Raw genomic sequence first — 16,589 nt, 5'->3', positions numbered from 1 at the left:
TAAAAGATAGGGGTCTATGTCTCTTCACTACCAGTCTATCTTTTAAGTTTCCAAGAGGCAGCTAATTTTTTTTTTTTAATTCAGAAAGGAACTATTTATTTATCAAATGCAAATGTTTGAGGCTTCAAGAGGTGGAGATTGTAGAGGAATTAAGTCCAAGAAAGAATAGGTTTGCTAATGCGTAAGTAGGAATTTATGCCAGCATGAACAATTGTCCCCACCTGCTGTTCTTTTCTAAGGTTCAGAATGGAGGATCCACCTGGGAAGGGGGAAATCAGCATGCTATTCAACAGCAGAGGCATTACCCAGGGCATACATCACTGTAGGGTTAGTCTTGTGAGCCCAGGGGACAAGATGCATCAAACCTAATGGAGGGAGGGAAAGTGAGGATAACAGCGACATCTACAAGAAGCCAGGACTGCTGCTTGGTTATAAGAAGAAAGAAGTAGAAAGAGTTAAATATCAAAGAGTTATTATATTTTGAAGGTGGTTTCAGGGCCATAGAAAACCTTTAAACTATGCTGGCTTTGCTAGATAGTAACAATAAATGTCCAGACATTTGGATAAGATTTAATGTGATGCAGGAGAGCCATTCTTGCTGGTTGAGGAAAACATGTGGGAAAGGGATATGGGAATACATCTACCTAGTTTGAAAATGGGCTAATATACTGGGAAGCAGTTCTGATGGCAGTCAATTTACACTAATGATCTGGCAGAAGAACAACGAAAGTGCAGTTCTGAAAAGCCTGGTCTACAAAGACTCTCTGATGAACAAAACAAGGCTCTGATTTTATGATCACAGCCAGATGTGTAGAAGGAAGAGAGAAAACCAACCCACCCAGTGAATCAAAGATTTCTTAACAGTGATGTTGTATCATATAATGGCCACAAATAAGAGAACTTTAAGCTTTTAACGGTGGAAACAGGACTGTATCAATTCCGTGTTGGAAATTTGGCAACTTTTCTCTTTTTTATTGAAGTATAGTTGATTTACAACGTTGTGTTAATTACTGCTGTACAGCAAAGTGATTCAGTTATACATGTGTGTGTATATATATATATATATATATATATATACACACACACACACACACACACACATTCTTTTTTTAAAATATTCTTTTCCATTATGGTTTATCATAGAATAGTGAATATAGTTCTCTATGCTGTACAGTAGGACCTTGTTGTTTATCCATTCTATATATAATAGTTCACATCTGCTAATCCCAAATTCCCAATCCACCCCTCCCCCAACCCTCTCCTCCTTGACAAACGCAAGTCTGTTCTCTATGTCCATGATTCTGTTTCTGTTTCATAGATAGGTTCATTTGTGTCATATTTTAGATTCCACATATAAGTGATATCATATGGTATTTGTTTTTCTCTTTCTGACTGACTTCACTTAGTATGATAATCTCTAGTTCCATCCACGTTACTTCAAGTGGCATTATTTCATTCTTTTTTATGGCTGGGTATCGGCAACTTTTCTTTAATACCAATACAAAGATTTGGTATAGCCAGGGTGCTTCAGGTTGGCATTTTAAATGTTGTTGGGGAAGGATGATGGCAGTATTAATTATATCTAGGTCTGTGATCAAAAGGATGTGTTCTTAGTAGACAGACCCACGTAGGGACTTCTGTTTCAAAGACTGAATGTTGTTATTCTAAAGTGCTAGCTCAGACCAACTTGAGAAGACAGTCAGGGCTCATGTGCAGAGCTAACAATGAACACACAAATTGGCAAATTCTACGATGCTCACGGAGAGGCAGCTATGATGTGCGAGTGCTGAACATCAGGCCATTTAAAAAGGATGGGACAAGTGGAGGAATTTAGGGTGTTTGGACTAGTAAAGAGCAGACTGAGATAAGTTACTTAAAATGCTGTCCAAACATTCAAAAAGCTGTCATATAGGTTGGAATAAACTGTATATATCTTCAGAGGTGGACCCAGAATCTTATCAGGAAAAAATATAGAGCTAAACCTAACAAGGTGAGCATAGGGACAGCGTGGTATATTTAAATACAAGATTTGATTATTCTAAGTTCAAGAGAGGATAGATAAGCAGTATGTGTGGAAAATCTGGTGCTCTGTTCAACAGAAAGCTCACTGTTAGTTGTGGGGTAATTTTGACACTAAGAAATGTCATAAGATCTTAGGCTGTGTTGACATATACCTGTGCTTTCCTGGGCATATTCTATCAATCATTCATTCTTCAAATTATTAGTAGGTTTTATGTAGGGAAAAGAGTTTTAGGGTCCAATATGTTTGGGAAATGATGCACAAATCAGGCTTATTCAAGATTTTCAGGGCTTTAATGTGCTGAATGTACTGTATATTTCCAAGAGAGGGCTATAATATGAAGTACTTTCTCATATATCTTGCACAATGGAATACTACTCAGCCATGAAAAAGAATGAAGTAATGCCACTTGCACTAACATGGATGGAACTAGAGATTATCACACTAAGTGAAGTAAGTCAGAAAGAGAAAGACAAATACCATATGGTATCACTTATATGCGGAATCTAAAATATGACACAAATGAACTTACTTAACGAAACAGAAACAGACTCACAGACATAGGGAACAGACTTGTGGTTGCCAAGGGGGAGGGTGGTGGGGAGGGATGGATTGGGAGTTTGGGATTAGCAGATGCAAACTATTATATATAGGATGGATAAACAGTAAGGTCCTACTGTATAGCACAGAGAACTATGTTCAATATCCTGTGATAAACCATAGTAGAAAAGAATATAAAAAACTGAATCGCTGTACTGCAAAAATTAACACAACATTGTAAATCAACTAAACTTCAATTTAAAAAATTAAAAACAATAAAATGTTATGGGAATAGGAAAAATATGAAGTACTTTCTCAACTTATTTCATCATGGATACTTTCTTTCCAAGGAGTATATTGTGGTACAACTGTTTAGCAAGACACATTTTGGCAGACACAGTTAACAAAAATTATAGTATATAAGAAGAGGGGAATGATGGTCTTGATTTTGGTCAGACTCCACTTGGGTTGTGTGATGAAAGTCAGACACCATGATTTCAGAGGGGAGAACTGATGGAAGAGTAATACAGATGATGTCAAATTGCTTTGGGTTTGGAAATAAGTCTTGTCAGAAATGGCTAACAGAACAGAGGCTCTTTGGCCTGGAAAAGCGAAGACCCAGGAAGGACAAGATAAATGGTCTTAAAATATTTGAAGGTTTGTCATGTAGACCTAGGATTAGTAGACAGGGAAATGAATTTCAGAGAATTATTTAAATAAATCTCCAGTCTTTAAAGTTGTTCCAAAGGTTCCAAATTTCAAAATCGTTCTAAATTTCCAGCCATTTGCCATTCCAAAGTGGCTGCCTTTGGAAAGACAGGATAGTGTATTTCCAAGGATGCTGGTGCATTATCTGGGATGACCAATCTGAGCAATGGTACTGAGAGGCATTAATATAGGACGAGGATTGGATCAGATGGTCTGCACAGGCCTCACAACACCAAGATTCTATGATTAATGTGTGTCTCTTCTTGCTCCAGCAGTTTTCACTTAGGCAAAATAATGACAGATTTTATTTCCTTATCTAATCCTGATCTTCTTCAATTTATGGGCTAGATTTTTATCATTTGGGTGATCACTTGCATAATCATGATTATTTTTCAAATGTAAATATAAATTCACAGGGTAATACTCACATTAAAAATTTTCTTGATCACTTCTGCTTGGATCTTATCAAAAAGATCAAGATCCTTCTCTTCCACCATCTTATCCCGATAAACCCGATTTGATTCGTGCAGATAGAGCTTTACTAGGTCCTGTGTGGATTTTACACATTCCACAGAGGAGAAGAGAATGCCCTTTAAGGAGAATAAACAGCAACAAAAAATAACATGAATAGCAATTTAAAACTACAACAGTTACAACTGATAGAAGCCAGTATGTGACAGGTACTGAACTAGATGTTTTGCCAGAAAAAGCTCATTTAACCATCCATGATGCTACAAAGTAATTTTTACAATAGTCATTTTGTATAACGTGAAGTTTGGGATTCAGAAAGACAGGAAGCATGCCCAATGTCATAAGGTAAGTGGCCTTAGTTCAAAACCACACAGTTTTGAAACCAGGTCTATCTGACCTGAGAGCCTGGAATTTCAACCACTACTTTCCAAATCACCACAGTGAGAGGTGAGGCTGCTTCTCTGCTGTATTTCTCTTCTACAAGTACCACTTTGAAAACTAATCTGGGTGATGATTGCTTATGTAAAATCAGAACGATGACATAGGGCTGGAATGAATATAGCTAACCTTCGCAGGCCAGTAATCCATTTATTCATCTCTAGTAAGTTCTCCTTCCTATATACCTCAGGGATCGTTCCAAATATTTACTCTTCTTTTCAAATTTGTCACCTCTCTGTTACTATTAGCCAGTGTCCTATCCCTCTTTTTCAAGGAAAAATGGAGACCACTGAGATTAGAGCCTCTCGATGACTTCAGATCCTATAACTTCAAGCTCATCGATGCCTTGTTTGCCCTCATTGCTTTCTTTCTTGTCTTACAAGAAAAGGGGTCCTTTAATTGTTCCTCATTACGGACAGAATAATGCTCAGATTCATCCGTGTGGCATAAAGATCTGGACATAATAAGACTACCAATCTGCTTCCTCATCACACTTACCATCACTTCCCATAAAATCTAGATTTCAGTTTCACAAACTGCAAATTATTTTCTAACCCTGAATACTTTTGTGCCTCCATGCCTCCTGCTTTACTTCCTCGGCTCGTCTTTCAAGATCTAGCTCCACTGCTCTCTGCTGAAGTATTCCAGGGCATCTCCTCTCCTGTCCAACAACATCCCTCTGATGTGCCCCACATAACCCTTTATATATAAATCTCTATTAATATAGAAGAATTATAAGTTTCTAAAATTACTTTTCTTTGTACAGGTTTGCTTCTTCCAGGTCATGTTGAGTGCCTCTAAATTTTGGAAATAAAGCAATATACTTCCAAATACCCCATGGGTTAAAGAAGGAATCGTAGGGAAAATTAAGAAATATTATGAAACGAATGAAAAAAAATATAACACATAAAAGCCTGCATGATGCAGTGAATGGTACAATTAGAGGTAAATTTATAGCCTTAAGATAAACATTTCAGAAGAGGTGAAAGGCTGACAATTAATGATCTAAGTAGCCATGTCAAGAAGTTAGGAAAACAAGAATAAACTTACCCCAAACCCAGAGTAAGTAGGAAGAAAGAGATTATAAAGAAAAGAGCAAATTTTAATAATGTAAAAAACATATCAAATAGAGATAACCAATAAAGTCAAACACATAATATTGGTATACTTTTCTTTTCTTTTTCCATTTCTTCTGAAAAGACTAGCACAATTGATAACTCCCTGGTAGGGCTGATAGAAGATACAAAGAGAAAAACAGAAAAGACACACATAGCCAGAATAAAAAAGAGAACATATGTCAGATAAAACAGATACTTAAAAGATAACAACAGGATACTATAAACAATTTTGTGCCAATAAATTAGAAATTGATGACACTGACATCTTACAACTGATACATAAAGAAACAGAAAATGTGAATTGTCTAATATGTATTAAAGAAATTGAATTTATAGGGCTTCCCTGGTGGCGCAGTGGTTGAGGGTCCGCCTGCCAATGCGGGGGACGCGGGTTCGTGCCCCGGTCCAGGAGGATCCCGCATGCCGCAGAGTGGCTGGGCCCATGAGCCATGGCCGCTGGGCCTGTGCGTCCGGAGCCTGTGGTCCGCGGCGGAAGAGGCCACAGCAGTGAGAGGCCCAAGTACCGCAAAAAAAAAAAAAAAAAAAAATTGAATTTATAATTTAGTCTTTCACAAAGAAAACTTCAGATGGTTTCATCATTAAATTCTTCTGACATTTAAGAAAGGCATAATACAGTGTTTTAAAAAATCTTCCAGATAGTAGAAAAAGAGGAAACGTTTCCCAATGCATTTTTTATGAGGACTTCATAACCTTAGAATACTAGGAGAAGGAGAAATTATAGGAAAATCTTATTAATATAGGTGCAAATGTTATATAGAAAAAAACAGTGAATGAAATCCAGAAAATAAAATGAGTTCACCATGTAACAACTAAGTTGGGTTGATTACAGGAATGTAAGGTTGATTTAACATTCAAAAATAATCTATGTCATTTATCCCATTTATCCCATTTCCAGAAAAAATGGAGAAAAAAATGGATATAATTATTTCAACAGATATAGAAAAATCATTTAAGTTGCAACAAATACTCATGATAAAAAAAAAAAAAACTCTTGGTAAACTATAAACAGAAAGAAATTTTCTTAAACTGGTAAAGAGCATCCACAAAAATCTATAGTAAGCATCACACTTAATGGCCAACTATTAAAAGCTTTCCCCTAAAATTAGGAACGCTGCAAAATGCCACTCTCACCACTTCTCTTCCTTGTAGTGGCAGCTGTAGCCAGCACAGTAAGAAAAAGAAATTAGAAGATTTAAGGGTTGGAAAGAAAGAAATTGTTACTATGATTCATTTTTACCAATGACATGATTATATATATAAGTACAAACGTAATATTGAACAAAGACACAAAAGGATATTTACTATATGATTCCATTTATATGAAGTCCCCAAATAGGCCAAAATAACTTATGGTGTTAGAAGTCCAGACAGTAATTAGCTCTGGAAGGAGGAGAAAAGAGTGAATGGAAGAAAGAAAAAGGAGGAGTTCCATGGATGCTGGGAATGTTGTACTTCTTGATCTGAGTTGTGGTTACATAGCTGTGATGACTTTGTGACAACCAAGCTCTATGCTTATGGCCTGTGTGCTTTTCTACTTGGATGCTATACTTCAATAAAAGTTTATTTTAGAAAAGGAGAGAAATCTCATTAGGTCCCTTTGGGCCCATCCACACATACATCTCGGCCCGTCTCCTTCCCGGGTCTCCTAGGTACCAGCCCTGTGCGAGGTGCAGACGGCGGGAAGAAGCCCCGCCGGGAATGCTGACTCCGGGACTGGGTTTTACAGTGAGGGGTACCATCAGCTGATGTGTATAAGCCCTGTTACAGCCGAACACTCAGGCTGACTGACAGTTAAGGGCTGAGTCGATGAGAGCACGTCAAGAGCAAACTTTGCACCGTCTTAGTTTTGTGTAGCACTGAGATGGGAACGGTTAATGATATCTGCTACTCAGGGCACTATCAAATTCTGTCCTGATGCCCGATTTCTGGACAGAGTGCGTGAAGTGCAGAGGAGGTCTGAATGATTGAGCCTTAGATCAAGCTGGATGGAGGAAAACAGTGTGTTCTCCAGGCAGCGCCTGTCTCCCCGGGGAAAACACCCCCCCGTTATGCTCTTCTGTCAGGCCTTCTTCAGACAAGCAGGCCGGAGGGGGCGGGAGGGGGATGTTGTAGCCACGCTGTGGCCTTGAAACTCGGCTCTGGAGGAGGAGGGTGAGGAGGGGCGGCACTGGAGGGAGTCAGGGGCTCCTGTAGGGATGCACTTTCCCCCATCTGGGGCAGGGGGCTGACAGCTGGCAGGCTGCAGGGAGGCCAGGCTGGGACACAGAGCCCGGGGGGTGCCACTCAGGCTGCCTGAGTCTGGAAAAGAAACAGACTTAGCCTCCCATGCCAATATCTCCCCTCCCTGGTTCCTCCTTGACTTTGCACGGTTGCCACCAAAACAGGCTGGACTAGAACCCTCCTTCCTGAGGAAGTGTTTGCTACCCCGAATTCCCGGCACAGTAGAGTTGACCCCGTCTAGTTTTTTGATATGAGGCTTCTGATTACCAGTTATGCTGAATATACTCAAGCTACCTGATTTGTCTGTAGCATGGTTTTGTCATTTCTAAATTGGAAATGATCGGTATGTTACCTGATATGGTTGTTGTGAGGATTAAATTATTAGCTAATAGATGCAGAGGGTGTAGGACTGGCTCAGTAAACGCCAGCTTTATTACAGACTGAAGGCGGACTTTTTACAAGGATCCCCCCTGTTCTCAAATTCCCTCCCCCATCTCACTGCTCGCAACCTCTCCTCGTCACTGTCCGCTTCCACCTACTTGCTATTCCACTAACATGGTGTGTACTTTTCTACCTCCACGGCCATTCATGCCGTCATCTACCAGCTGGCAACTTCTCCGAGCCTCTGTTAAATTGGGATAATAACGTGTATCCCAAAGGGTTGTCGTGAGTATGAATCTCAGGTCACACAGGTGACAAGGCGCTGTCCAGGCAGGAGCTGGGCTGGCGCTTCATGTGAGGGAGACCGAAGGCCTCTCTCTCCTTTAGTTCTGCCACTATGGGCAGCGTGAATTTGATCAAATGGCTCAACTCCTTTTTGCTCATCTGGAAGATGCGCATGGGGATGCCCCCAGCTCATCCTGTCACAGTGAGATTTCAGAGACCGATTGTGTGATAAAAAAAAAAAAAAAGAAGTCTTTCTCAATTAATACTCAGTAAATGGGAGATAAGGGTGGGAATGCACAAACTTTGCCACCATCCAGGTCTGAGGGCCACGGAGCTGTGGGTTTTACAGGCTTGGAGCTGAGTCTTTCTTGCTGCCTTAACTGTCTTATGCTGTTCTCCTCATAGAAAGAACGGGTGAGAAGGACAGAATGGCGTGGTGGAAAGGGGTTCTGGCCTGGGACCTGAAAGACCTAGGTTCTGTCCTGGCTCCTTCCCTGGCTGGCTGTGTAAGCTCTGCGGGTGTGTTTCCTCATTTGTAGCTGAGTTAACGCTTAGGAGGCACGTGACCCAGGAGCGCTGTCCTGAGCCAGCTTACAGGAGCTCTCAGAGACTCAACCTGGCTGTGGGGCTGTGGTCCACCCTCCAGGTAAGCTTTTTGGGAGCATCACTCTTGGATCTTTGAACTAATAGTAGGTTTCTGCTTCTTTTGACCATGGAACCTGCAGGCTCTATGGCCTCAGAGTCTGGACCTTTGCTAGTCTGAGGTTCCCCAGAGTCCTACCTGCACAGGTAATGTAATTAACCCCAAACACATGTGATCCCCATGGAGGGTCATGCCTCACTCCCTGATCATGCTGATAGTTCCCTACAGATGTGGCCTCTGCTTGGGATAAAAGGCACTTTCCCTCAATAATGGCTCAGAACTATCCTGGAGCGGGGTCTCTCTGAAAAGTGGTTTCTGCAGATTCTCATCCAGGATGGGAGGGCTGTGGACCTATCACAAGAGGATGTGGTACCTGGCCAAGGGGAAGAGGGGGCTGGGTTTGCTGCATTGCCCTCTGGAGGTTTTGGTAGTGAAGGGGCAAGCAACTGGAAGCACCAGGCAGACACAGGCCACCACTATTCAGATGAGCAGCTGGAAGGATCTGAAATGGCTTTGATCTGGAAAATAACCTGGAAGTTTTAGGACTGACGCATCCCAGTGGCTGGCGGATGGTGTCTTCGGAATAGTATGACATGGCTTTAGGAAAACTATCCTGCATGGTTTAGGGGATGTTATTTTTCATCCCAAGAATGATGGGTGTACCACCAGGGCCTGCAAAATAGTTTTCTCACTTCTGTGTCACTTTCTTTTCTAGGCATGTTAGAACCATTAGATGACATTATCTCCAAAATGCTGAACCTTCTCCAGCCCGAAGGAACCAACTCAGAAATAAATACACTCTGCTTACCAAGAAGTAATTTAATGGGCAAAGAGAATTCTATTATGTTGAATAGACCCTCACGGACCCCACAGCACTCTGTTTACTTGTACATTCGTCACTCCATATGAACTGTGCCTTTGCCTGGGAGTTTGGCAAAGAATGGAGGGGACAGGATCATGGCTAAGCCTCCTAGTGTGTCTTGGAGCCGATGGACTCACCTGGAAAATGTTGGCCAAGTCCCTGAGGTTGAAGATGTAATGGAATCTGATTGCTGTGGGGAGGAACGTGGTGGCGATCTTCTGGTGGAAGGTAAGGGCCAGACGGATCAGCTGGGGGACGCATTTCTGCAGTGGTGCCGGGAAGTCCCCAAGCTTCAGGTGCTGAGTCAGGATGGTGCAGTAGATGGAGGACAGGGCGTCTGCTCCCGGGAAGGAGAGGGCGAACACGCTGAAGTGACGCTAGATAGGGGAGCAGAGGCACATGGAGGAGGCCACGAGTTAGACATCCGTGGTCACAGGACAGAAATCACCTCTTCAGGATTTGGATAAGATGGTGAAGAATTCTTAGAAGGGCTTTGAATTCTACATTCTGGCCACATTTCTCACATTAAACCCAAACTTAGGTTGAACCTCAAATGATTAATGGGTTTTGGACTTCTGGTCAAAGATGTCAGCATGGCGTAGCAGGAAGGGAATGGAACTTGGACTCTGGGAATCTGAGTCCAAATCTAAATGTGATCCTGAGAATGCACATGACCTTGGGAGGGTCATTCACCTATCTGAAGTTCTCTCAACCTGAAGACCAAGTTGAATTAGATGAACCCTGATTCCTTCTGGCTCAAAAAGCTTCAGAACTCTGGGTCTAGGGGTTTTTCTGTCTCCCTGGAAATGCAAATCAGCATCCTGTATGATTTACCACTTGAAGAGGCTGGACAGGGGAGGGGCCAATTATCACACATAGTCCAGTGACATCAGCCTGGAAGGTGGTGTTTAGGACCCCAGGGTCACAGTTCCTCCTGTACCTGAAGCCGTGGGTTGATGGTGAAGCTGCCCGCAGTGGGGTTCATACAGGAAATGTACTGGACATTCATGACCTCCTTTAGGGACAGTTTGTTTCGATCATACCTGGAACAGTCAGAAACCATGGACGAGAGTTGAGTGAGGGCAGAGGCAAGTAAGTGTGCTGTCAAGGTGAGCTGGGATGTGCCTGATCATTCATGTGTTTGGGGGTAAAAAACAGTCTAGATACATTGGTAGAAACTGAGAAGAGACAAGAGCTTAGGACAAATTCCTGAGGGATACAACATCTACAGAAGTAGCGCTGGAAGAAGAGACCACAAAGATGGTCAAAGAGGTAGGAGGAAATCAAGGGTGTGTAGTATCCAGAAAGCAAAGGAAGCCAGTATTTCCAACAGGACAGAGCAGTCAACCACATCAAGTGCTGCAGAGAAGATAAGAAACATGGTGACCCAACGGGGTCTGCTGGATTTCACTATAAAGATACAGTTAGTTGAGCAGGAACAGTTCAGTAAAGTGGAGGAAATAGAGGCCTAATCATAGTGGACAGAGGAGTGAGCGGGAGATGAGGAGGTGGAGACAGAGGGGAGAATCTGGTTATGCAGAGACACAGCAGTAATTAGAAAATGATTTTTTAACACTATAGGATAAATTTGTGCAGGTTTAGACACTGATATGAAGGAGCCCATCGGGAGATAGGGGAACTAGTAGGTGAAGTGAGATTTCGAGAGATGGAGAGAGTAGACTCAAGATGCTGGGGGGTGGTTGAGCCTCAGGGAAAATGTAATAAGGGGAGGGAGAAAAAGATGCACAGGGATGGAAGTAAGTTGTATGGGTGTGGAAGCTAGAAATGGAGATGGCGGGAGTGACCATCAGCTGAGGTCGGGTGGGAAGTTTGAGGGGAGAGGAGAAGGCATGAAATAGGCATTTTGGAGGGTGGAAATGTAAACATATGAACGCAATACAGTAGAATTTCCAGGAAGTTTCTACTTCCCATTGAAGGTTTGTGACCATGAATCTAAAGTAAAACTATTCAATAAGCAGCCTGATCTTTTCCAGGAGACTTCAGCTGTGTGGAGATTGTGGATGGTGGTCCATGGCACGCGTCCAACAAAGGCCTTAGGAATGAATGAAAGGCAAGTCGGGTGACTGTTGTCATGACTGTAATTCCTCTCTCTGAACTCCCTCTTGGCCCTCCCTGCTCCTTCTCAGCAGCAGTAGATTCAGTGTGAGGTAGGAAGATGAGCCAGAGTTATCTCAAGTCACTGACTTGCTTTTTTCTTTCTGGCAAGTTTAGACCTTTTGCCATTAAAAACTATTCTGTTGCAGGAGATAACATGAGAGACTGTGAGATGCTCTGAAAAGACAAAGGCTATTAAGACCCGCAAACACACGTGCACTATAAGAATGTTAGCTGTTCTCAGCGAAGGCCCTGCTCACTGCGATAGGACCACAGGGGGAGGGGGGACAGGGGGAGGGGGACTGGTTAATTCTGCTTTGGGAGCTTGAAGAAGGCAGCTTTAGAGATGAATATTGAGGAAAAAAGTAGACATTTTTCTTTAAATGAGAGCTCAGTACCTTCTCTGACCAACCTCTTCCAGTGGGTCTCAATTTCCTGTTGGAAGGAAGAACACTCAGGAAACAGAATCCCATGAGGGACTCAGTTTGCTGTGGCGATTCTCATCTGGCACTAGAGCTGAGCTGAGGTCTACAGCTCCAACAACAGGACAGCGATTGGCCTTGGACCTGTTCCCCACCCGGCCGAGTCCCTTTATGTGTGCTCTTACCAGTGGCCGTAATCCAGGTGCTGCCTGATGATGGTGTGGGGCTGTGCAGTCCCGTAGGCGTCCACCTCAGGCATGTTCATGTCATCTATGAAATAGATAAGCTTCTTGTTGCCTGTGGGGCCATAATTTCTGCCCGCTTTCTTCTCCAGAGGCTTCTCCAGGACAGCTGAGAAGAGAGCCAATGAGTGAGGGAAGGAGGTTCAAAGCTCAGATGCCAGTACTAAGACAGTCCAATGTCAAGGACAAGCCATGGTGTAGCGTGCAAACAAGAGCTGCTCCCAGCAGCAGGCAGTTCTACAGGACCAGAGGGAAGGAGGCCGATGACCAGGCAGGAGTGGTGACAGCAGTGCCCAGGCTTCGAACATCTGACTACGCACTGTGTTAGGGTGTTTTTTGTTTGGCCTCACTGTGCAGCCTGCGGGATCTTAGTTCCCCGACCAAGGAAGGAACCCGTGCCCGCTATGTGGGAAGCATGGAGTCTTAACCACTGGACTGCCAGGGAAGTCCCTCTGTTAGGTTTTTACAGACATTTATGGTCTCACTGAATCCTTACAACACTGCTACAAGATTAGTACCATCACCCCTTTTATAGGTGACAGAACTGAGACTCAGAAGAATGAATTAACTCTTCTAAGGTAGAGCCAGGATACAGATCCAAACCAGTTAAACTTCAAAGCCCATGTCCCTTCTACCACACTTGCGGTCCACTTTCTTTGTTTGCAGACTAGAAACAGAAGTCCCAAGGCCTAGTACTCTACCCCCAAGGAAATCTGCAGATCCTGGGTATCTCCAGATCCTGGGTAGACCTGCCCTCTCTACCTAAGACAGCAGGGGAGCAGCCCATCCCAGGGCTGGGAGGAGGCTCCTTCCACCCATGCTATAAGAGAGGAAACACCGGATATTCTGTCAACAGTATTCTCAGAGAGTTCACCTGCTGGGGTTCCCTGAGGGAAAGCAGAAACAAGAGCCCCAGAGAATTTCCCAGAAGCTTCCAGTATCATGAACAGCGCCCCTCTGCCTTCAGGTATCAGATCATCTTCAGTGCCTTTCTGGAAACCAAGTACAGACTCTCTCCTGGAGCTGCTTCTTCAATTACCCAGCCAGAGGGAAGCAATCAAAGAGTACGGTTTTCCAGCCTGACAGGACTTGTTTAGAGCAAATTTAAGTAATAGGCTGGAGATACATGTATTTTTTTCAATAAAGCAATTAAATATTTATGTATTGCAAGAACCAATACTATTACCGCTGGAGGCTCTAAGAACCACCTGATTCCTTTTCTTGAAAAACAAGTTTGTAAACAAGGAGGAGGTGTCAACAGACATATGAAGGTGACAGATGGAAAGACAAGTTCCTTCAAGAAGCTTGAATATTCCAATTTTCTGGTCCTGAGTTAAATTAAGTGTTCCAAATATGAATTAAATTTAAATTAAATTAGCATGCAATTAACATACACTATCAACCAATTAATCACCCAACACCTTCTTCCCCCGCTTAAGATATAACAACTATATATGAGATCTGTCAAAATGAAATATAATTAATGGGCTGTCAAGGACATGCATTTGAGAACAGTCCTTCTAATAGGAAATTCTCTCCTTAGGAAGACTTGTTTCTCCTCCTCCCAAAGCAATGATATTCAAATCAACTCCTGGAATTAAGCAGACCCTGTAATTTGGGTTGATTACACTTTTTACGCTTCTCAAGGATTGTTGAGGAGAAAAGCACATCAGCTAACAAGAAGTGGGCTTGGAATGCACGGGATTATCTCAAACGGATGATGTCAAGTACTCCAGAGAAAGAGAGGCCTCCCTAGAAAAGGCACACACATGCTGGATCCCTTCCTGGCCGAGCTCTGTCCCAAGTCCCATCTAGAATGGAATAGTAGTGAGTTCTTTTGCTTCCAGGTAGAACTGGAGGAGCAAAAGTGGGTTTACATTTCAGCAAAAATGTTGATGTTGAAGGCACTGAACAAATGAGACATATCAAGAGATGTGACCCTCCCACCAACTTTCCAGGTTCTGCACTGTTGCACACAAGGCCGTACCCAGCCCTGGAGCTCACCTGTGCGTCTTACTGCACTTCTCCATCGGGAACGGCTGGGCGGTCAGCCTGTGGCCACGTGGAGGAGCAGCAGCTGCCCCGTGTTTTGATTCACACCATCCCTCCTGCACCGTTTCACCACCATTGTGCACTGAAGAGCTGCTTCATTTTCAAAGTGGGTTCCTGTTTGTTACCTCATTTCACTGTCTCCACTGCTACCATCCTTGTCCGAGGCTCTCACCTGGTGACTGTGACATCCCCCCAAATGGTCTTGCTGCTTTTGCCCTAGATCCTTACGCTATATTCTCAAGACAGCAGACAGGGGTATTCTTGTAAGATGTAAATCTGACTGTGCCAGTCCCCTGGTTAAAACCCTCGGGTGGTGTCCCATCTCACTTGGAGCAAAAGCCAGTCTGGTTACTTGGGGAACCACGCATCTCCTTTTTCTCTGCCACTGCTCCTCTCTTCACTCCCTCTGCTCCAGCCATCCTGCTTCTGACTCACTCGTCACTCACGGCCTCGGGGCCTTTGCTCTGGCTGCTTCCTGTCTGCAGTCCTCTTCTCCCAAATGCCAGAAGTTTGCTCCCTCACTCCCATTGTGCGTTTATTTACTCAAGTGCCATCTTCTCAGCAAGCCCTTTCCTGGCACTCAGGCCCAAATTAAAACCCCACCTCCTATTCCCTGCCCTTGCTTCATTTTTCTCCGTAACACTTATTACCACTTAATATCCTCTATGTCTTTCTTATCCATCTCGTTTATTTATCCCCCTTCCTCCGCATTATAAACTCCACAAGGCCAGGAATCTTTCTCTGTTCGGCTCACTGTCATAACCCCAGCACCTAGAAGACTATTTAGCACAAAGGAGGGTATTCAAAAATTTATTAAAGAATGAATGAATGAATGACTTTTATTATGATAACAAACTCCATGAATAGACAAAGAAAGACTTATCATCCCCTCTTTGTAACTAAGGAAACAGAGGCTAAGGCAGGCTAAATGCTGTGCTGGAATTAGAACCCAGGGCTGTTGATACTCATTTCAGTGCTTCTTTCATATCACTGGGGAAGAGAGGGCTTGTGAACCACTATGTCCCAACCCTTCTCCAGGGCTTCCTTGACCACTGCAGTCCCACGATTCCTCCAGTCTCTGAGCACCAGAGCCGTGCATTCATTCACTCACAGAGCATCACTAGGGACCTGGCTTTGTGTGGAGGACTGGATGTGCACCGTATCACTGACCCCTCAGAGCATCCCTAGCATGCATTGTCATCACCTTTAAAAACTTCTTTCAACAAATGAGAAAACTGAGCTTTAGGGAAGTAGAAGGACTTTATCCAAGGTCATACAGCTACTGAGGGCAAAGTCAGGATTCTAACCCAGGTCTGACTATGGCATCTTATGTAACCACCACAGCAAAGTGCTTCTTAAACTTTACTACGACCTGGCTTCCACCCTTCAGAAATCCCAGGTTTAGTTAACTCATTGCCTGACCATGTCTTTGACAGAGATCATTAATAATTAACTGTGTCTTACTTTGAACTGACATGATTTGTGTATCTGTGTTTGAACAATTTTCCTTTCATATTATCCAATTTTTCACATTAAGATGTTTCGGTTATATTGTAAGGGCTTTTCATTTATTCTTTCAAAAAATAACATACTTTGTATGATTATAAAATAATACATATTCATTATATAAAAACTGAAAAGCATAGAAAATCATAAAGATGAAAATGAAAATTGCCCATAATTCTATCACCTATAGCAGTAAGCATTACTTTCAATATTTTGGTGTATTTCATTCTAGTCTATTTGCTCTGTTAGATTTTTTCCTTTACAAGATTGGAATTATACTGTATATTCTGCCTGTATATGTTTTTTTCGTTTCTCATATTTTAAACCTCTTTATATGATAATACCTAACCTCCCAAAACACGATTTTTAATTGCTGCATTGTGTTCTATAATTTGGAGGTGCCAAAATTTATGGAATGGTTTCCCTACAGTATGAAACATGTTGTTTTCAATTTCCTTATACTTTGAAACCCCCTCCCCCCATTCCAAGTAGAGTGTCTTGCCCACTAGGTGGTCTTTGATGATTTAATTTTGTGTCATCTCCTT

General features: G+C 42.8%; 1 protein-coding gene across 1 annotated transcript in view; it reads right to left on the bottom strand.

The window, feature by feature from the left end:
• The window catches only part of DNAH9 (dynein axonemal heavy chain 9), a 299,454-nt gene that overhangs the window by 122,962 nt on the left and 159,903 nt on the right, over nt 1-16,589 (bottom strand). The window contains exons 39-42 of the mRNA XM_027131074.1: nt 12,430-12,595; nt 10,648-10,750; nt 9,845-10,084; nt 3,697-3,858 (exon numbers count right to left, since the gene is read on the bottom strand). Coding sequence (XP_026986875.1) covers nt 3,697-3,858; nt 9,845-10,084; nt 10,648-10,750; nt 12,430-12,595 — 671 coding nt within the window. The remainder of the gene's footprint in view (nt 1-3,696; nt 3,859-9,844; nt 10,085-10,647; nt 10,751-12,429; nt 12,596-16,589) is intronic.

The sequence above is a fragment of the Aethalodelphis obliquidens genome, unplaced genomic scaffold (genome assembly GCF_003676395.1).
Source record: "Aethalodelphis obliquidens isolate GAN/ISIS:26980383/991018 unplaced genomic scaffold, ASM367639v1 scaffold38, whole genome shotgun sequence".
Classification (NCBI taxonomy): domain Eukaryota; kingdom Metazoa; phylum Chordata; class Mammalia; order Artiodactyla; family Delphinidae; genus Aethalodelphis; species Aethalodelphis obliquidens.
Note: the sequence above shows the minus strand (reverse complement) of the source record. Positions and strands in the feature narration are given on the sequence as shown.